Consider the following 22,961-nt stretch of genomic DNA (forward strand, 5'->3'; position numbering starts at 1 on the left):
GATATTAAGTACTAGAATCATGCTGAAAGTAATTTTTTAAGTCAATATTGACTATACACAACAGAGTTATTAGTAAATTAAAATTACAAGCATGAAAGAAAAAAAAAATCAGGGGCAATCTGTGATATTGGTGGCATTCTTTTTCATTCACCGTACATTCACTTGAAATAAAAAGACATAACACCTTTTCAGTCTTTCCTTATTGTTGCTGTTGTCTCTTGTTAGCTGTAGTTTGACAAAAACACTGTAGAAACAGATGTACAGTCTATCTAGCTGTGATGAATGACTTCCCATCCCTCCTCCTCCTGGCATTGAACCTAGGGAATGATTTAGTCTTGTATTGTTACTAAACTTCTGGAATGGCCTTACCAGTGGAGTTTTAATGAAGTATTATGTTTGTTTAGTAGTTATAACACTGTCTAATTGTCAGTGATGTGGTGCTTGGTAGACTTTTAGAATATATTTTCCCCTACTTTGCAGGTTACTTCCAAATACTTGAAAAACAAAATCTTAACAAGAACACACTTGGAAAGTGCGCAAAAGGGAACACTTATTGCGTAAATAGAAAGCAGAATGCACTAACTTCTTCGTGTAAGACTAAACCAGATTTGTTGTGTCTTTGGGCTAGGAAGAGGCCTTTCAGAGTCAGTTTACCAAAAGCCTGTGATAGGCATATCTGTTTTTTCAGGAAAGCATTCAACGTTTATGGATCTTACAAGTACAATTTCTGGTATGACTGTTTGCATTAAAAGTTTTTTTACAATGAGGGTTGTAGAACACTGGAACAGGTTGCCCAGAGAGGTGGTGGATGCCCCATCCCTGGAAACATTCAAGGCCAGGTTGGATGAGGCTCTGAGCAACCTGATGTGGTTGGAGATGTCCCTGCTCCTTGCAGGGGGGTTGGACTAGGTGGCTTTTAAAGGTCCCTTCCAACCCTAACCATCCTATGATTCTATTATTAAACAATGAAAATATGTTCTCATCTATTAGAAGCTATTTTTACTGTTTTATTCTACCTGCTTGCAAACTGACTTGGAAGTTGTCTAAAGGAGAAAAAGATACCGCTCGCTTAGGACCTTTGCTGTTGGAATACGGTGTTCTCCAACATTGGGTGCAATTTTTGTTGGTAGCAGTCAACATGCAGGAGATGCATAAAGCTGAAGCCCGTTGATAATTAGGGGAATAAACAGTGCGGAGTCACAGGTCTGGGCGGGGTAGGTTTTTGATATTTTGGCACGACTGAATAGTCAAGTGCTGTTGGAATCAGCAGCTGTTGCAGAATTGTGGGTGTTATGAGATGGAAACCATTGACTGCAGCACTGGTTATCTAAACAGCTCTTTTGTACCCTGGCAGCAATGGAATTTCTCTTCCTTCTATTTTCCGCGTGACTGATTATCAAGTATGACAGCTTGTCATGTGTGATCATCGTCACATTAGTCCTGTGAGAACGGGTGCTCTTCTGAATACCCTCATCCCTTCCATATACAGGGTGAAGCACAGGTTAAAATAAGAGTTTGTACTTGCAAGTACTTGTTGCGCTTGACTGTGAAGCAGTGGTTTGGTCATTCAAAGAGGCGACCTTAAAGGAACTGACAAGGCATTAGTGAGTGTCTGTTCATTAACCAAAAGGAGGAACAGTTTGCTCCTCTCTGGAATTTATTGTTCGAAGTGGCAAAGAGAGACTGTTTGAGAAGGGATTTAAGAAGCTAAATAAAGTTATTCTGAACTTAGTGATGATGGTCTAACTGTGTGGTTAAGTAAAATGGAATGGAACTATTTGTTATTCCTTTAAACTGTTCACATATATAAATGTAAACATTTTACATTGACTTGTATATTGGTTTATAAAAATTTTATCTCACAGGTATCTACTGAAACCTAAAAATAGAGTTTTTAAGAATCAGCACACATGCGCTGGGTTGATTCTGTAGATTTTTAACTTATTTTTCAAATGTAGGAGACCTTGTAAGCTTATTTTCTAGTGGTTTTTTTTTTTTTTGAATACACAAAATGCACCATCTACTTTACTACACATTTGTGTTAACTACTGTCATTGCTTTTGTGGTTTTCACATGCTCCAGTATGAAAACTAGCGGTATTATGTGTCCATTGAGGAGGAAAGAGGAAGGTGATACAACACTTAAGTTCAAGCAGATTTAAATAGAGATGAACTGAAGAAAATAGGCAGTTGTTCATAAGACCACCAAATTTAGTGTCTTCACAACAGGACTGAAGAAAGATATTCCAGAAAGCTACACTGGGTGTTGCAGGACTTACCTGAAGATTTGCATATGAAATGTGATGAGGAAGAAATTAAGTCAGATGATACCAACATTACAGATAGAAATCCTTTCCCTTTTTATTTTCTTCAACTGAGTGAAGAACATCTATAGATGGGAACAATGTCTAGATGCTGAGGTAGAGCTGTAGGCATTTGGTGTAGGTGCAGAAAGGGTGAGGTAGAATGGAGAGTCATCAGTATTTGGGTGCATGAGTAAGAAGCCGTGGACATGGGCAACGTTATCAGAGGGTCGGCCAGGAGGTGATGTTTAAATCATGGGTGTGAGGGAACATGAAGTCCCAAAAAATAATTCTAAGAAATATTCAGAAGTGAGAGAGCTAAGAAAATGTGTTTTCGGTAACCCAGTCGTTGATACTGTTGAAAGTAGCAGAGTGCAGGGCTAATGTGGACTGATAATTAACCCAAAACTTGGGGAAGGAACTGTCTGGAAGGGGGATTACTTAGCAAAGGGAAGGTTTGTAGTCAATTTTATTTGTTTGTTTACTTATTTCAGATTAAAAGTAAGTAGATCTCAAGACTTTTTGTTGATGTCATTACATAGTTGCTCCTAGTCTTTGTGTAGATTTTGCAGGCATCAATATCCATTCTATATTTTGCTACTAAAAATCAAGTTTATGCCTGTGTCTGCTTTGTCTTGGTGTAGTTTGATAATGAGTGTATTACTTTTAATGGCTACTTAAATTTAAGATAAGTTTGTTTTTAAAGCTGTTATATATTCTGCTTGTGGCTTTATAGTTCTATTTTCTAAAATAAATTTGTATTTAAAGCATCTATTCTGTCTTAAATAGGCCTGGAAGTTCATGTGTTTCTGGGTTCACCTAATAAAACTTTTGTAATAAATGCCCTTAAGGGATCATACTTTTTATGTTGCTGTCTGAAATAGAGCTTTCACCTTGAATTCCTTTATAGTTAATATTTCAATATCGTGTTCCATTATCTACCTTTTTTTTTAAATATTACATTTGAATAATTTCTCTGGTTTGTTTTAGGGACTCAACAACAGCTTATAGCACAACATGCTTCAGAGAAAGAGGCTTTGGAGAAGATTAAAATAGAAATCGAGGAGGAGCTAAAACATCTTGATGAAGAAATCTTGGAAGGTGCTCTTCAGATTTTTCCCATTTCAATCGATAATCTCTATGCACTATTACAGTGGTTAATTTGTAACAGGTACTCTAGTTAAAGAGAATTTTGGACACATTGAATCTCTTTACACTCCTCCCCCTGCAAGACTTCTACGCATTGTCACATAAAATAAAATAGTTAAACGTTACCATTTGGAGCGGTGGAGTCTAGCCAAAGCAAACAATTGAATGACATTTAATGGGCTACTGTAAATAATGAAATGTAAACAGCCCTTAAGCTGCTCCAGTTGATGACAGAAGTGAAATCATTCCTCAGCAGCTAACATTCAGAGGAGTGTGGACTTAAATCATCAGATTTCTCACTCCCATCAGGTTTATTTTTTGTAACATGCTTTGACCTGTAGATGTGGCTTTTGTAGGACTCCCAGCAAGGGATGATAGGGAAACAATCTTTGCTTTACATGTGTGTTGCAAATTGGAAATCTGAAATAGAAAGGCTCTAGATCTATTCATGTTCATCCATATAGACCTTACTTAGAAGTTTTAAACTGAGAAGGAAAAGGTTATATGAACAAAGTATTATTTTTTAAAATGGTACTGTGCTAGTGCTGCAGCTATATCCATGTATGGGTAAATTTTACCATGGAAAAGAGGCTCTCTTGCTGCTCTTCAGAGTTGGCATCAGCTTAAAATTGGTAATAGTTGCACATTCAGCTAACTTGCTGGTTAGGATGCAGTTGTGAAATAAGAGCTGGAGGGGAAATGTAACTCAAAGTCATCCGTGGCTTTTAAGTACCACTTCCAGAATATATCTAGACCATGCTTGTTTTACTACAGTTTGTTCACAGCATGCTTTGACTACAGAGTTGTGATTTCTTTGTCTCTCATGTAAACTGTGGTAACTGGTGGGATAAGAAATCTGAGACTGTTGATGTTCTTATATGAATCTATTTTATTTTATTTTTGTATTTTTTTTTTCTCTCAGCATTTACCACTACAGGATTTGACTGCCACACTTCCCCAGTATTCAGTCCTGCCAATCCAGAGAGCTCAATAGAAGACTGCCTGGCTCATCTCGGGGAGAAAGTGTCCCAGGAATTGAAAGAACATCTGCACAAAGCACTGCAGAGCTTGCTTAGCAAGTGAGTTTCCGTTTGCTTTTTCAAAGGGAAGATGTTTCCTTTTGCATTGTGACTGCTGCTGAAATGCTAAAGATGAGACTACATTTTGTATTGCATTTCTTTCTTTTTTAATGTTCCTTTATCTGGCTGGTTTTTTGTTTTCTGTTGTAATTTGCGAATACTTTTTTGTGGTATTTGCTCTTTGCAGTAATGTAAGTTCTAAATTTTTTCTAAGCTTTTATCATTGAACTTCTGAGACTAATTCAAGTAGTTTGAGTTGCTGGAGAAATTAGCAGCTGGCAGCTGCCAGTTGCCATTGCCAATTTCATGAATGCTGGGTTGTAGCCAGATTAACAACTTCTACCTTATAGTTAAGAGTGGAGCTGAAAGTTTGTTTGTAGTCTGGCTCAAGATGAGTGGGAGGGTTTCCCTGAAAGGGTGGCAGTTATGACCACCCTTCAGGTACATATCTGAAGCAAAGGTGGGCCCCTGGGCTGACCCTGGTGCCTTAAGAGCTGTCCTGCCAGTTTAAGCTTATTGTTTAAATAGCACGTTGTACTTGGCATGCTAGTATCTTGATTAATGTCTTTTGCAAATCAGTAAAATTGTTGTGGTTGCTTGGTTTTCTGTTATAAATTACCCGTCTGATTTTAATGGATCCAGATGAACTACTTCTGGCTGTTCTCAGTGACTTCCAAAATAAAATTGTAGAGAGCTGGAGTTGGGAGGTGCTACTTTAGCAGTTACATAAATGCAGTTCTGAAGGCAGCATTAGCAAGTAGCGATCTCAATGTATGTTTTGTGGATTGGTTTAAATGGCTCAAAATAAGCTGAGAATCTCTAGTACTACTCTTTCAGAGTTTGTGCAGCTCTTCAGGAACTGTTTGAACAACAAGGTATGGAAGCCTCGATATGGGCACCTAGTGTAAACTTTCTGATGCATGGATACATGCATCGGAGAGGCATCTTGTGCCCTCATGAAGGCAATACCCTTTATGGCAGACTTCTGGAAGATTGCGAATTTGGAAGTCATTCCATCTGAACATCAGGAAACACCTTTTTACTGTGAGGGTGACTTGAGCACTGGCACAGGTTGCCCAGAGGAGTTGTGGAGTTTCCATAATTGAAGATATTCAAAAGCCAACTGGGCATTATCCTGGGTAGCCTGCTGTAGGAGACCTTGCTTCAGCAGGGAGGTTGGACAGGATGCCTTCCAGCCTCAACCATTCTGTGATTCTTTATTTAGCCCATCTATTCCTAAACTAGCTCCCTAGTCAACAATTAAGAGTTGACTTTTTATGACCAATACAATTTAAAACTGACTGTTCCAAGTCAGGTAGGACAGGGCTTTGGGCAACCTGATGTAGTGAAAGGTGTCCCTGCCCATGGTCTTTAAAGGTCCATTCTAACCCAAACCATCCTGTGATACCATGACTCTTACCTGGATCTCACAGCAAAGGTGCCGTCTAACATCTAACCAGACAGATGAAGATGGTTATCTCCTTTTCCATGAGTCATCCAAGGGAGAAGTACACTCTGTCAACTCACCATTCAGCTTTCAGAAACTAATATATATACTGTCTGCTTCCATGTGCAGATTCTATAGGGTCAAAAAGCAAGTTCAATATTGTGTAAACTAAAAATTATTTACCCACAGAAAAGAGTACATGGGGTGCAAGTTTCTCCTTAAGTAGCAAAAGATAAATTAGTGTATTCCTCCAGAAATGGCAGAAACTTATCTGCCTTTACAAGCCAGGCATTTGTCCCACGTGGCCGTAAAAACCTGTACTCAGTATCTTCTGAAGAGCTGAAGTTTTGAGAAATACCACACTACACAACAGAAAACCAGACTGGCAACAAGTTGCGAAATTACCAGTGAGCCTTGCAACCTATTCTTTTTGTCTGTCTAAAATGGTAAATTGAAATAACAACATCTTAATTTTAAATGTCTTAATGGTTGTAGATAATTGACTGACTGACTGACATTGAGGAGTCATAACTGGTGCACTCTCTAGGTTGATAGTTTTTGGAAAGTTCCTGAGATGAGATCTATGAAAATTACGTGGTTCGAGCTTGTTAGTAGCCTGATGTTCTAGGCTTCTTGTGTTTTCTATGGGAAAATATTTGCATTCTAAGTATTTTTTTTTTAATTTACATACATACGCACATATAAAGTCTGAAATGCCTGTAAAAACGTGTTGGCACACATGCCTTTTTATAAGGCAAACTAGAGCAACTGCATAATCTCTTGATAATATCCTTCCTGCAGCTGTTGTTGCTCTTCTGATCCCACTGATTAATTTAGATTTGTGTTTTAGAGGAACTAATGTATCAAGGAAGTTAAGTCTTAAAATGACAAACCCAAATTATGTTTTCCCCAGTGTGTTTTAACTCTCTTCTTTTGCTCGTGTTTGCTACAGTAGCACTATTTGATGCAGTACTTATTTTGCTTGTATTTTTCCTGTCCTCTTATGTGCACATAAACAAGTATGTTATGGTACAGTGGTCTGGTAGACCGTGACAGGTTCTTGGAGTTCAATAAGCAGTCTTCTGTCCAATACCAGTTACCACTATTTCCCTTAAACTGAAGTCTCAACTTGCCTTTTGTCATGATCTGGCTCAGGACAACTGCTTTTGAAGCAGTACATCATCTCCTGACACTTGGCAGAAAGTCTTTATTGTTACTGACTCTAAGATACTATATGATCTTGGAGGAAAGAGTATGGAAGAGAGGAATTTGATCAGAGAAGTAGAGATGTGATCGATCTAAAATAGAGGTATCTACTGAAATATGAAGGGGATTTTGTGATCGGGAGTGCTATCTCTTGCAAATAAAGGCTTCAACTCTAACATAATGTTAATGCAGTCGAGCTGTCTGTTGGTTCATAGCCTATATTGGTTAGAAAATTTTTACTCTGAATTGGCCTCTATCTCACATACAAATTTCTTAGTTGATTTTTTTTTTGTAGGATGTCAGAGAACCTACTTATCTAATGTTCTTTAAGTTGTAGAGTATAAAATTACTATGAAATTCACTTAACCAATCATATGAAATTGTGTAACTGGCAGAAGGTGATGCCTTCCTGACCCTGTCTGGTGCTGGTGGTTTATGTCCTGAAATGCAAGACTTGTTAGCTCTTGAAATCATTTGCTGTAATACATGTGAAAATACTTTGTTCTCTGGAAACTGAGAATTTTATTTTATTCTTCTTCTTTTGTTTCCTTTTATAACTTTCAGTGTTGATTTAACTTCTGCAGGCCGGTGACATATCAAGAATATCGAGAGCGCACACAAGAGACAGCTGCTCATGCCAGTGGATGGAACAAGGTACCAGAAAAGTTACTTTCACTTTGATATCTCTCATGTCTATTTGATGTCCATAGTGTTTTTTACTAGGTACAGCTATGCCTCACAGAGGACCAAGAATAAAAAGAATCCACTTGTTTTTATTATGAAATGACTTTCACTCTCAGAATGGTAGATGTGGACATAAGATGTAGATTTTTAGATAATTTAACTGGAAGTTATCTAATGGAAGTATTAGGTCAATCTTCCTTTATTATAGTAAAATGAAAAGTTAGAGTTGTTTCTTGACATAATTTTTTAAAAACAATCATTAAATATTTTTAAATTCCCAAGAGAGATTTATTTCTTTAGCAGTTTTGTGATGAAATTTGAGACAGATGTTTTAATAATATTTCTGTACAGTTACTTTGCTCCCATCTCAGGTTCAAAATATATGTTGAAAAAAGTGCTAAACATGGTGAAAATAAAAATTGATAGTATCTTCACAACATTTAAGTTGTTCAGAAAACATAAGGAGTAGTTATCTCAAATGATATGAAGCTTCTTTTTAAAACAAAATGCAAATCTGTAAATGAACTATCTTATAATAGTTTTAATGTACAGTGAGTAGAATTACTGTCCCCAGATTGATCTTTCATTAATCATCCAAATTAATAATCTTAATTATTCTCTAATGGATTCAGTGGGCATCAGAAAAAGAATGAAAGAATGAAGTAACTATTTGCAAATTTAATCATAAATTGAGTGTTAAAATTTAGTCTTAAAATAGAACAAAAAAATCTTTTTTTCCTCTTTATTTTTTTTTTCCAGAAATACTTTTCCTTAACTAGATTTTCCTGCTTACTTCAGAAACTGATCATCTAACCAAGGGTGTGGGCACTTTTAAAGCAGTTTATTAAACATTGCCTGACAAGTTGCTGCCCCTGGTTCCAGCAATTATAACTGGTGTGTGTGTGCATTCAGTTTATAATCTTGTGATTCATAGCATTTTAGTTTAAACAACCATGAAATCTGATTATCAAGAAGGTAGCTTAAGCTAGCACATTTTACTTTTCAGTTGGTGAAAACTGAAAACAAGCATAAAACCAGTCATTGTGGCTCAGCTGGCAAGGGATGAGGTGGATGAAGCTTGTCAGTTGCCTACTGTGTCTCCATATGCTTTTGGAATGCACCTCTTGAAGACACAGCCCTGGGTAGATGGATCAGCCACATTTAGGGGTTTATGATTCAGCATTCATTGCTGCTACGTTTGTGTAGCCCCTGTGGCTAGTGGATTTTGGTCCCCATCAGCTTGTGATGGAGAATATAATCCAGAAGATGTCTCTGTCATCATCTTTGCTTGCCTGCAACATTGGTTGCTAAAAAAACTTAGAGTCTACAAACAAACCAGAATGGAAATTTTGTAGAATAATACAGCATCTGTTTGTATTGTTTTCGTGGCAGCTTGATGCTTCAGGAATGCCTAGCAGTTCCTTTAATAATACTTGTTTTGAGGAGATAGAATACATTTCTATTGGTTTCATTTCCTTTTAAATTCCTTTATCATCTTAATCAGAATCATATTTTATAACAGAAAAGATCTGGATTATCTTCCACGTAGCTTAATTTTCACTCCAAAGAATAAGCTGTTAGAAAAATAATTTTTAAAGTAGCTATAAATAGCGTTAGGTCTAATTAGCAGGTATATAGTGGAAAAATGTGGCTGTGCTGGCCTCAAGTTTGTGACAATCTGAAGGATGTATATTTAAATTGACTCTGTTAGGACAACTGAAGCTTACTGTCTTTTATGAGTAAATAATAAGAAAACATGCAACTGACTGAGCTAGCTGAACAGAATAACAAATCATTCCCTGTTATGTGCTTACAGCCGTTACATATCCTATAGTTTCTTGGGTGGAGCAGAAATTGAAGGTGCACAGTAGCTGTGTAGCAGTAGCAGATGTCAAAGGGTTAAAAATGTGGAAATGCCTTCCCACAGACAGAATTCTGTGTGATCAAGGCTTGTGGTTTGATCCAGACTAGAAGGAATAAAACAACGGAAGGTGGTAGATGAAATTTGTTTTCAGTTATATGTAAGCTCTATCTGTTGTGCTCAGTAGTGGCATCTTGCACAAGATGCTCTTTTTGCTTTCAGTAGCCTATGAACTAGTATATAAAATCTCATTTTAAATTTCTGAACCTTTGCTGTTGTAGGTATCTGTTGTTATACATAGGTATGTATAAAGGCCCCACCTATTTAATTTATTCAGTATCATGCACTCAGAATGCCACACTGATCACATGAAAGGCGCAATGTCTCTGTGGCACAAAGCAGACTCAGTGTAGTCTTTGCAAGTCTTCCTTGATGTTATATGTATGAGAAACATGGAGTACAGGTAAGCATCTGCTTCTAGGAGGTACTAGATTACCTGGCTGGCTAGCTGGTTGGAGGCTGAACGTGGACAAAGGCTCGATCTGCCTGGTTTACAATTGGGAAGGTGTCATTTTTAGTTACACCAGTTTTCAAATAACCTCTTCATTATACAAGCGTGAGCAGAACAAAGACACTTCTAAATATAGCTGTTATTTTTTCCTTTTAAGGATGTGGATCTTTTCCAGGGTTCAGTGGTGTGTTTGAACTGCTGAAGGGATTTGGTTAACTGACTAGCACATGGGGTGTAAGGGAATGTTTTCATTCACTAAAACATGAATATCGATCTGAATGCGGAAATGTTGCAGAGTGAACTAATACATAGGAACATCAGTTCTTCCATTAACATCCCACAGAAGCAAAGTTTACCCAGAGACAGTAGACGTGCTGGTTCTCAGTAACAAAAAAAAAAAAAAAAAAAGTTGGGAAAATAAATTATTTCCTGTATTTCTCAGAAATTGTGATGTCAAAATAATAGGAATGATGTTAGATCTTGTAGAGAGAAGGATGAGTCTTCACCTTGTATTTGAAATAAGAGTCTCATCAAAACAAAACAAAACCAAAGCCACCTCAAACTTAGAGCAAATTATATTTCTATAATAAAATAAATGTAATAAAAAATTGAAATACTCCATTGTTGAGTTTTTATGCTTTTTGCTTAAAACTTAATATTATATACATACTATGGAACACATAATCCTACTATTGTGCATCAGATGAAAAGATAACAAATACTGATACTGAGAGCCAACTGAACTGGTAAGTAGGTTAGCAGTCATCTTAAAGTCCCATTTTTATTGATACAACAAAAATGTAAGAAATAATCATGTAAAGAATTAGATTAATTTTATATTGAAGTAGTAAAAAAGTATACAGAAGTGGCAATAACTTTGGATATAGCTTCTTCAAAATCTCTGATCTTTCTTTGTAATCATTTTTCTTTGCTTACATTTAAATTTGTAATATTGTACTATAGGATTGCAATAGTATAATTGACAGAAAACTTGCGTTTACACAATTAATCAGGAATCTTCCGGTAGTAAAGTTTTTTTCTTAATGATTCCCTAGAAGTTTTCTCCTGCCAACTGTATTCTGGCATGCTGTGCTTGATATTGTGTATGTTTTTCTTCAGTCAAAACATAAATAGCCCCTAGCATTCTTTCCCAGGTGCACTGGTGGAAGGAATTGCAGTTGTTTTGAATTGCTAAGGCTATATTTTTACTTTGCTCTAGTTAAATCTCGTCACTATTCACATAGCTACTCTTATGTACAGAAAGCTGTTGTTAACCTTCATGGAAGTACTGTGAAGGTAATTTCTTTAATAAATTTAGAAGTAGTATCATGCAAACCTGTTTCTGTTTCTTTTTCTACTGGTCTCAAAGGTAGAAGTGTCAATAATTTCAGTGAGAAAGGAAAACCGGGAGGTGTTTGTTGGTCTGCATGGGACTGGATGTTAGAGTTTGAATTTGGTCCCTCGCTCCAGAGGCCTGCAGAGGCTTGCTAAATTTGGGAGGAGTGGATGGATTAGATATTTAAGTTGGCAAAGGAAGATGGCAACAGTCACGTTCAATATGCCAACATTTGAGCTCCCTTCATTGCCTAAGAAGCCTTTTTTTTTGCCTTTGTTTCTCTTGCCTTCAGCTTAAAGTAAATGTCAAGTATTTTGAGATCTCAATGTTCGTGCTCTTGTAGAGTTATGTGGGTGTGCCCAAAGCCTTTGAAAGATGCCTAGTCTTGACAGCATGCTTTTTTTCTTTGCTCCAAAAAGATTAAAGTTTCTTCTGACCCTTACCTCACCTTGACCTGGTCCTTGTGTTTGTGCACTGTAAGTTTGCACCTCGTCTGCCTCTGAGTTGAGATTAATTATAAGAAACTCAGAAAACCCCAAGGCTTTTAAAATTTAAGCACCATCTCGTTCCTAGTTAAGCGACTGTACAGAAGAACAGTACTATTGCCGATCTACCATAGTCTTGGACTCTCTCAGTTGTTATTCAGCTGGAACATCTTAAATTTATCAAATTATAGGCCTTTTTTAGGCTCCATCTGTTTTTAATGGTCCATCTCAGTGTGACTCTACCATCTATTTAGTACAGATCTCAAACTCAGCCTACTTTCCTGTTCATCTTCCTCCAGCTTTGCATCCTAACGTGTGATTTCTGGGAATGGTAATGGAGGATATTTACGGAAAAGAAAATCAGGCTGAAGGACTGAGGGGACTGGGAAAGGAAGGAGGCATTTGGAGTTCAGTCTGAGCAGCAGTATTAGCCTGCATCTACCTTGTGCAGCTGGGAAAGAATGTTCTTATTTGCACAGTGAATAGATGTGCAATGCAGTTGTCACAAACTGGGTGCAGTAAAACAAATATTTTTCTCTTGTATCATAATTGCACTTTTTCAGATGCTGCTGATTTCAGTTCATACCAGTTTTCTTGAACTTGGCAAAGTGCTGCATATAAACTTTGCCCAGAGGGTCACTTGCGTGCTCTCAGAGAATAATTTTAGAGTTTAAAAGTTCAACTGCATGTTGTTTAGGCAAACAAAAACACAATTTCAGAAGGAAGTGTCTAGAACTGTATAATATGAAGGAGGTAGGTTCACAGAGTCTTGCGTCTTCCAGAGCAATTCACATGTGGGTTAAGGCTGAGCATTCAGTTAAAGACAAAGGGTTTGGAAGGAGGAATGGGAATAGGAAATGAGGGAGGGAATTCTGTATGTGTTAAATTTGTTGTAGGAGGCAGAGTTTAACATCGAGAGGGATTTGTTTATTATTTTAAATATGCCTGTAATGTTACGCTGACTGGAGGAGCTGTTTGTTTCTGTCCTGTCTGGAAGCCAAGTGTGAATTTGTAAAGAGACCATCTAGTGCGCTGTACCTATTCCAGAATGTACCTGAGTTTGCTCTTTAAATACAATCTGGATGCATATCCCTCCAAACTATTTATAATGTTGCATCTTTCCACCTCTGGGGTAGCAAGTTTTGGACTTGTTCTGCTTCTTTACTTGAATCTTGTGTTGGAAAAAAATTGGGCTTAAGAAAGCACTACGGTCCTGTTCTGTGAAGCTCTCAAGTTACGCTGTCGTGTTCTGCATATCAGATTAAGTGCTTCTTTCTTACTGAATTATATTGTGTTCCTGCCTTGTGTCTTTACAAAAATGAAGTGTATAGTCCCTGATGTCTTTGAACTTACAGATTCAGACCTTTTCTGTGGACCACATTAATTCTTCTCTTTCATCTACGCAGTAGTATTGGTAATGCTTTCTATATTTATTCACAATTCTTGTTTTTTTGAAGGTCTTGGTACCCCTGGTACTGCTACAACAATTTCTGATGGAGTTAACCAGACGGGGCCAAGAACCACTGAGCGCACTTGTGAACTTTGGGGTGACATATCTAGAAGACTATTCTGCAGACTATATCATTCAGCAAGGAGGATGGGTAAGAAGACAATGTTTCATTTTCATACTTTGTTTAAAGCTTATTTCTAAGTGTGATACAAGTCTTAATAGAAGTGAAAGCTGAAAGGGGTTACTAGGAGTAAAGGAATGCCCCAGAAAAAGAAAAAAAAAAAAAAGCAGGAGTTCAGGACCATGTAGTTGGAAAGGGATGCTGGGCAGTCACCTATTTCACCTTGCTGCCTCAAGGCAGAACTGACTTTTACCCATTCATTTCTGATGTTGACATTAAAGACCTCTGTGATTGGCCTCCACAATTTCCCTAGGCAGTCTGTTACAGTTCTTTGCATGTCTGGTTTATTGGATTGCCATTGAAATTGAAGAGCTCCTCAGAGGTCAAATAATGACTGGTTTTCATACACTGTGTGTTAAGATGCTAATATGTTGCTATTTGGTTGGGGTTTTGTTTGTATGTTTTTTCTTGTTAATATACATACAGAATTGCATTTAGAAGCAAACACCCGTAACAAGACATACTGTGCCTGAGAGGCTCATCTTTTTAATGTTATCTTCATACTCTGGTGACTGCTGGAAATGGTATATGTTTCTTTTTCCTCTTAAATTTCAGAGGGTTTTTTAGCAGATAAATAATTGGGAAGCACTTCATACTGAAATGTCAGTAGGTAGTAATTTATTTTTATAATAACTGATAAAACAGCTAATGTGTATTGGGTTTTATAGCTGTACAGGAACATGGATAGAATGAGCAATCAAGATTTCTTTGTGCTGCGTTTCCTTGTGGAAATCTTCAATTCATGGTTACCACTGTTCCTGAGTCATGGCATGCTGAGAAAGTTTCATTTAAAAATACATCACAGCAGCAGCTCAGAGCCGATGAGCTGGGGCTTGAAGGTAGAACTGTGCTAAAGGAGGCTGAGCTTTAGATTACTGGGTTTGGGGAGGATGCCAGATTTGAATGGAATTAATCTGAGATTAGTGAAATGGCTCCAGCAAGCTGGTTTATTCTAAAGAGAAAAGCTGTTCAGGAAAATCCAGTGATTAAAAGGTGCTAGTGGGAAAAATCTCATTCAGACAGCTTCTCGTATTTCAGAACTTTACCTGAATTTTTCTTTAGCAGTAGTTTGTTCCAGAATTTCTGCATGTCTGCACCTTCCTATATCCTTTCCTGGCAATCGTGGATAATGGTTTCAAAGCCTTTGGGAGGAATCACTTGTCTTTAATGGACAGAAGCACTAGCAGCATGCAGCCAAATGACCTTAGGTCGTTTGAGAAATGCGCTCACATTTCAAAGTATTTCCATCACAGGGAAGGTCCTTACTTGCAGCTTTAAGACAGATGGATGTTAGTGCCATTTTACTTTACTGCTTTTTTTTTTTTAACCTCAGAAAAGGCTCCGGTCTGTTCTCTAGCCCTTGTTTGAGGCTTCCTATGAACATATTTAATACAGCACAAAGCCTCTGAAAACAAGCAGCTTTCCAGCATGGCCTCTGAGGGAGGGGGCTGTGCTTTGTGTTTGTGTGACTGTGCATGTATGTACAGATCTGGGTAGTCGGTGTTTAATGGGCTGCGAGCCTGTCTGTATACATCCAGTCAGGCATAAAATCAGACTGACATAAGCGGTACAGCAAACAAGCCAGAGCTATTTTTGAAACAGCAGAAGAGGCGAGGAAAAGAGACAAGGTGATGAAAATCCTTTCCAGCCGAATTCATGTAGCTGCGCTAACCCTTTGTGAGTTGCTCTGGAGATGGGGTTGGGAACCTACTAGACTTGTGGCTTTATGTGGAGGAAGGGAATATATGGATTTATTACCTTTTTTTTTTTTTCTCTTGTAAGGAAAATGTTCATTTTTACTAAGTGGCATGCTACTGTGTTCTGAGTCTGTGGGATGGTGTTCTGGTGACGGCAGTGCTAGGAGTGAGGAATGAGGTAAGGGTGGGAGAGTTTGTGTTTCTAGGAAGAGCTGGGAAAGAGCTGCCTGGCAGCCTGTTAGCCATCACGCAAGTGTTTTGCATTTTTTTAAGATAAGCATCTGCCGCGTGAGTGCTGACAGAGTTGTCAGTAATACTTTACTAGAACCATAAGGGCAATGTATGAACCTGGAAGTCTCCAGTGAATTATGTTGCTCTGACAGTAAGAGGTTCAATTTTTGTGTTATTCTGGAGTGGTGGGAAGATGGGCCTTTCCTACAGCTGCTAAGAGCTTACTTAAAACTGAGAAGATACCAGAACAGCCTGTCTGTTTTATTGTGAATAAGGAGCAGAGGAGAGCTTCACAGGAGTCAGCTTTTCAGGAACGGACCTGAAAAATTCTGTAATGTCTCTGGTGCTCTCTCTTCCCTTGGCACCACGTAATTTGGGATCTTCCTCAGTTTTTGGATTGAAGTCAACCTTTACCAGGAGGGAAGTAGCCAGTCGAAGGTAAGGAGTCAGCTGAGCCCTTCCTATGCCCCACTGCGGATCTATGGAGTCAGAATTTTACAGAGCTGTGTTATCCAGTGGGACCACTTGCTGCATCATGCTGCGCAGCCATGATGCAGCTGGAAGAGTTCCCAAGGTTCTGCCTGTGTGCAAGACTTCAAGTTGTTTTATGGGCTTGTGAGGCTTGTAGGTCCCAGAAAGCATCTGATTGAGGATGGTAGACAACAGTTATCTAGAAGCAAAATTGCTAGCTCAGGGGCATAAATGTTGAGAAATTGGATAGCTGGACAGTAGATTTCAATAAATTGGTGTGACTTGTGAGAAATGGGAAGTTTGGGATGCTAGAGGTAGAGCCTCTGAGATGAGAAGTCACTTTTTGATTTTTCATCCCACTTCTGCAGAGATACGGTGATGAGATGATGTGTTGAAACAACGACTGTTCACCTCCCATTCTCCCTTCAGGCACTAAAATTGTAATTCAGCTAACTGTTCATGGTGGAGTGGGACTGGGATGTAATGGTTGGTTGGTGAGAGAAGGACTGACTTTTTTTATGTTCATCTGCATATAATATTTTGATACAATGATTCTGGCCATTGTGTATGCTGTTCCCCTTCCTCTTGGTCTGTTTTACTGCTTTAGGGTGAAAGTCTTCCAAGTAGGAATGTCTGCAGTGCACTGCCTATTGTGTTTGGATAGAGCTGACAACATAAACATGAATGAAGAGATGGAGTGACTACTCCTTGTAGTTTACAGTCTCTTAGATTTGCAGGTCAATGCAAGTTGATTTTGGAGGACTGTAGGAAAGCAAGGAAATCTTTCTTTCTTTTGGACAGCCTCCCTCTTTCACTAACTGCAGTGACAGGTTTGGCTGCAGCCTTTATGTTTACCCTGCTTGACTTTAAGTTTTAGTATGATCTCTCTTCTGGAGCAAAAAGTGTGTTTGGCATTCCAGGTTCACTAAATCGACACGTATGGGGAACACACATTTCTTTTTCCTGACTCTCTGTTTTGAATCCAAATGGTCATACTAAGATCTCGTTCCCTTATCATCTTGAACCATCGCAAAACAGTTCCCAGCCTGATTTAGCACTAGCTTCGTTCTTCTCTTTCCCAAAAGCAATGTTAGGGCTGGACAAACTGACGTGCAATGTACATGCTCTTCCCTCCCCTTCTCCTCCTCTTCCCTCCCTTCTCCTCCTGTCCCCTCCCTTCCTTCCTCGTACCTCCCCTCCCTTTTTGCTCTGTCTGACTTCTCCCGGGCTGAATGTTGCTGCATCAGAAGCAATTCTTGGTCTCCTGGAAAAGTGCACAGTAAGGCCAGTCGCTTGGTAAGGATTTTTTTTCCTCTTCCTTTCCCTCCTGCCAAATAATTTATTTCTTCTCAGGCTCTGCAGACCCTGTTTTCCATGGTTAGATTTCATCTATGTTCAAATGGTCTGGGAATATCTAGAAGGAGGAAAAAGTATAAGATTACTTGGAAGCTATCTGCTGTTTCTTTTTTCTCAGCCCATCTGCTTTTCAGTTGTTTGAAAGAGGTGAAATAAGTCCATGCAATCGGTGTTCATCGGTATTCAGTTAATAACCTTTCTTGTCTCAGTAAGAGGCTGGTATTTGTATTTGTGACCTGTAGCTGAAATTGTGCCTTCCCAGGGTTCTTGTCTCATGATGTTCAGATCTGTATTTGAATTTAACTAGTTATTTGCCAATGTTGAAGAGAGTAAAAGTAAATTTGCTTGAAATATGCATAGTGTTTACAGTTTCATATCTCAGCCTTAGAAGAGCTATTCTCTGTTTCCAGAGTTTTGTCTTGGGCTTTTCTGCCAGTTTTGACATTTTCTTTGCTGCTGCTGATTGAATGATTTACATACTAGAGTCTCTTAATGATCTAGAGGAGAAAAAGAGTAGAGATCTTTGTCATCCTGGGGAGGCAAGGCAGTCAGTTTGCGCTATGGGAAATTAAAATCTCCTTCTGCAGCAGTCCAGGTGTCTGCCTTGAGAATGACAATGCAGAAATAGAGGGACATGCTCCACTGGAGGAGAGATAAGTTTAATATGGTAGCAATGCAAGAAAGGGCAATCTAATTAGAGAAGTCCTAGAAAGGAGTTTTCCTTTCAAAATAATTATACTTTATGCATGTATCATGGACCATGGCAGTGAAACATCCACTTTTATTTGTATGTAATTTCTTTGGTCCAGTAATAGATTTTTTATTTTTTTAGGCACTGTGGCTGAAGGAGAAGGTACTTAAATGGTCAAGGAACAACTAGATCTCCTTTCTTTTTTTCCTTCCAACAACTTTAAATCAGTCTGTCTGAAGAAGTGATCTCTAAATAGCTAATTCTAACTGAATTTACTGCAATTAAAACTACTGAGGCTGAAACCTTGCAGGGTGTTGCTTTGGTGCTAACTCTCTGCAGGTGGTAGAGGTTATGTTGGAGGGCAAGGGGAGGAAGAGGATAATTTCTGCAGGGTCTTCTAGCCAAAGCATTCCCTGAAGGGGATGCGAGCAGTGGCTGGAGTATCAGTGTGCTTTGATTTGGTTCACATGACCTTTTTCCCCTTCCCCCTTCTTTTTTTTTTTTTTCTTTTAATAAAAAGTACAGTCCTATTTGTGGATTCTGGTCTGTTTTTCTTGGCTCCACCTATCTTGACAGTTTCACAAAGATGAATACTACAGTAAATGCCCGAGGGCTTTTTGGTTGTTTTGGGTTGTTTTGGTTTTGTTGTTTTTTAATGTACGGTTCTAGATTTGGGCGTTGTCAGCTGCCCCTTTCATAATCCATTTCTCTGAAGGATCAGCAGGGTAGTGCTGTCAGGTCTGACTTCAGCGAGGATCTGAAGAGGCATGGCATAGCAGGGCTGTGAACGAAGGCACAGAGCGGATGGAACTGCAGCCCGCTCAGCGCAGGTTGGAGCGAAGCTGTCCTGACCTCAGCAGCCATCGGTGGGCACAGCCTTCGCCTGCTCAGCCCTCAGCACAGACAGCCCTACACTGGCATACAACTGCTCTCCTGTTACAGCTAGGAATCATAGGATAAGTGCATTCCCAGCTCTGGGGAAATTCGTTATTGTGGGAAATTTGCTTATTTCCCCAGAGGGAGATCTCTTGGGATCCCTGGACACAGACCAGTTTATCACTCCTTGCCTGTTGTTTTGCAGATGCTGGATTTTAAGTGCAAATGCATTTGATGGGTTCCTAGTACTTGTAGGAAAGTAATGACTGAGCCTCATTTCTCGATGTGATAGGTTGTGTTACAAGATAAAGTCAGTACTCTCACCTAAGAAATCAGTTGTGTTGAGTGTTTTTAATTTTTTATCATGGTAAAGATTGGTCTCCTGGAATATTTGCATTCTGCCAGCATTTCCTCCTGTACCTCAAGCCACTCTTTTTCTTGGGGATTTTATGTGGGTCTCTTTAGTTTCGGGGGGGTGGGGGGGTGAGTTCAGGGGACATAGATATTTTTTCCCGCAAGGTGGCACACCACTCTGACCTGTATATAGAATTTTTGCTTCTACTGGGCAAAATCAAGATCTGGGCTGTATAGATGGCTTGCTGGGCTCTATAGCTTTTCTAGGGGCCTTGTAGCATCTTTGGAGATGAGTTTTGTATGAGTTGCCTATCCACATAATTCCTTTCATGAACAGACTTAACTGTAACCTGCCTGGTTATACTTCTGTGAACTGAATCAGAGACCAGTCAAGAATTTTCAGAACACTTAAAACAAAGCTAAGCCAAACCCTAGAAGAATACACCCAGCATCCACAACAATGAGACAGTCATTTTGCATGCATCTGGTCTTTTGAGCTTACAGGGCAGGGCTGTCAGAGGCTTCTTTCTCTAGGATGCAGTAAATACTCTGTTGGGCACCGTAATGGCGATCTCTTTCCATTCATTAAATATTAACATCTCATTACAGATTCAGTGTGTACTACTATTCCTATTACTTTTGTAGGAAAAAAAAGGTTAGTTTTATCTTTGAGACATCCAGAATTTTTGTTTGAATATCTATTTCCACCAGAAGTAGCTTTACATAAATCAGGCTGAAATTATTATTCTGGTAAATAAGAATGTTTTTTTTTCTTATGTGTAGTTAAAGTTTTTGCTGTTTAGCAAAAATAACTACTGTAGTTAGTAAGTCAGCTTGTTTCTCTATACTTAATAAAAGACCTATTAGAAAACTGTGAAAAACAGTATAATATCATAAGAGTCCATTTCCAAGTTTTGTTTTGTTGGTTTTTTTTTGTTATGTTTGCTGTCTTTAAATCATAATTGAAGCTTGACAGCTATTTCTAAGTAGCAATTTCCTACCATGTGTTAAAGGTTGGTAGTATTCTGAATCCACTGCTGAGAGTGATTTTCAGGAAGGTTCAGATTACTGACTCTGGCAGGACTACAGAATCCAAACTGGTGGGTTCTGCTTATTGGAAGACCTTTCAGATTTTTTTTTTCATTATTTTGTTACCAGTTTACAGTTGTCTAGTGTAGCTCACCCTGTAACATAATAGCTATGACCTACTCTGAGGGCTAGTCTAGCACATTTGTTAGAAGTGCTTTCTGTCACTTGTAGAAGTCTTGTGGAAAATTTCTACAAGTCAAACCGCATAGGCTGAGAACAGCGATTGACTTCTGGAGCTCCTTTTTTAAGTCTGCAAGTGCCGCCTCAAAAGTATTGAATTGATCATCTCCTCAAGACTGTCTGACGTGCTGTTGCATTCTGGCCAAGAGGGGAACTATGGAATTTTCCTTCCCATCATAACTTGTGCAAACTCTTTCCTCAAGTGGCAGTTGTTGGGAACAGGAGTGGCAGCGTGCTGCGGTGAGGGACTTATTCTTACTTCTCTAGACATACATGACATGGTTCTGTAAGTATGCTGGATGAGGAAAAGCACTCCAAGTTTGCAAGTCTCCCATCCCAAATTTGAAAAAGAGGAACTCTGATTTTTCTGATCTGGAGCAGTAGACTGTTTACAATAAACAAAGCAGGTAAAGAAATGCTTACATACATTCCTGTTTACAGTTAAATCTAAAGTGTAGGGCTTATATAAAGCTTTAGGTTATTAAAAATCCTTCCACATGTTCCATCCTGTCCTGAATTAATCTGCCTGTGGGAGCTTTGCTTCTGGGTCACATCTGTAGATGAATCAGGAGCCGTGTCATAAATGTTATTCAGTTTTTATTGCATCTGCTCTAAAAGAAAAAAAAAAAAAAAAACCAAAACAAAAAACCACACAACAAAATCCTAGCTTTATGCTCTTGAGTTTCTGAATCAACTCTTAATTCAGCTCGAGAAATATTAATCATGTATCCTAAATAATGCCTATTACTGTCCGGCTTTTCAATTAAAACTTCATAAGCCTTTAATGAAAAAGTAGTGAAACTACCCATTGATGCTCAGTGTCTCAGTTTTCCCCCCAGCTTTCCAAACCTCATGCAATCGTGTCTCTTAAAGCTTGGAGAGTTGTGTCCCCAAGGCACTGACACAGAAGTTAAATTTTCTGTAAAGACAGAAAGGAATCAGCCAGGTTTTATAAGGCTCTGATTTGTAGGGAGCCACTGACTGATAACTCTTTCGAGCTCAGTCCAGTCTGTACGGCGTGAGAAAAGGAACGGTAAAATGCTGGAGCCTCTTAGGCCCTCTGATCTGCTGAAGGCAGGATGGGTGTGTAGTGTTGGTACACGTATTAATGAAGTATTTGAAATGTTGAGGATTGCTGATGTTCCCCGAATTACCATCCCTTCATTTCCTTACCCCCTGCAAAGCAGGTTATCCTGCACATTACCATAAGCATATGCCCAGATCTCACCTGCATTTTGTGAGAGGCATATCTCCAGTCAAAGTGCTCAGCAAAAAGCACATGGCCTTTAAAAAATGCCCTGATATGTGGGAATAACTGGAATAACTAATCCCTGATCCTTGTATGTTTATGCTGCCTCCCCATCTGTTTGTTAACCTGCTGAGGATCTAGCATTACATCATACTGAGCAAAGATGTTTTGCTGGGCCTGGCCAGCTACTGGTCCATGTAGTAGCTGCGGCAGTACTTTGTCTGTACTACTTGTTCATTTTTATCACGGCCCGATCATCTGTGGGTTCCCCCCAAATAAAAACTTTGATTTGCCTTATGAGAGGAAAGGGAGAAGTTAAGAGTGGTGGATCAGGAATAGAGCAGAAGCAGGGGCTGGAGGAATATAGACTCATAGAATGGTTAAGGTTGGAAGGGACCTTCAAAGGTCATCTAGTCCAACCCCCCTGCAATGTGTATTGAGGAGTGTCAGGATGGCTTAAAATTCACGGCAGTCTCTGTACCTGGTAGTCCCCATTGACTATAGGTGGCTCCTCCTCCCTACCCTGGGCTGCTGAGTCACTGCTCAAAGGCGCCTGGCTTTCGCCACTCTGCGGTATAGGACTTCGGGGGAATTTAGGCTGCCTGAATTCAGCCCCAGTTGGTGCTTTATTTTAGTTTATTACTGAAAAGAAGTTTGCTACAATTGCCCGTGCTCACAAGCCCCTAGAAGAGTAGTCTGGTTTTGGAAATTTTTTTTGTGTACTTTATGTTCAACCAGTCACAACAGCATGGGTGCACTTCCAGTGGTATGTTGAGAGAAGAGCTGTTACCAGTTGCTATATCCCTGTTCTTTTTGCTACCATCAGATTACAGACATAGTCTGGTTTGTTGTGATGTGCTGTGGGCAGGAAATAAATGGATTCTGATCTGTGGAAGGGTAGAGCTGAGCAGAAAGGAGGATAGTATAGGGGTCTGTGAGATTGCAGGTTTTACCCCCAGTTATTTTGTTGTTTAAGTGCCGTTGTTCTGCCTCTGTATTGCCTGCGGAAATAAAATTTGCTATGATCATAGGTGTCTGTTAGTAGCTTGCATTACAGTGGGAATATTTCCTACTTT

The 22,961-nt window shown here is 39.0% G+C and overlaps 1 protein-coding gene across 2 annotated transcripts in view; it reads left to right on the top strand.

Moving 5' to 3' along the window:
- BCL2L13 (BCL2 like 13) overlaps positions 1 to 22,961 on the top strand; it is a 37,817-nt gene that overhangs the window by 10,150 nt on the left and 4,706 nt on the right. For both annotated transcript variants that reach the window (XM_086755780.1, XM_010122699.2), the window contains exons 3-6: positions 3,293 to 3,403; positions 4,374 to 4,530; positions 7,768 to 7,837; positions 13,518 to 13,661. In XM_086755780.1, coding sequence (XP_086611906.1) covers positions 3,293 to 3,403; positions 4,374 to 4,530; positions 7,768 to 7,837; positions 13,518 to 13,661 — 482 coding nt within the window. The remainder of the gene's footprint in view (positions 1 to 3,292; positions 3,404 to 4,373; positions 4,531 to 7,767; positions 7,838 to 13,517; positions 13,662 to 22,961) is intronic.

Source organism: Chlamydotis macqueenii, chromosome 1, assembly GCF_036417535.1.
Source record: "Chlamydotis macqueenii isolate bChlMac1 chromosome 1, bChlMac1.mat, whole genome shotgun sequence".
NCBI classification, from domain to species: Eukaryota; Metazoa; Chordata; class Aves; order Otidiformes; family Otididae; genus Chlamydotis; species Chlamydotis macqueenii.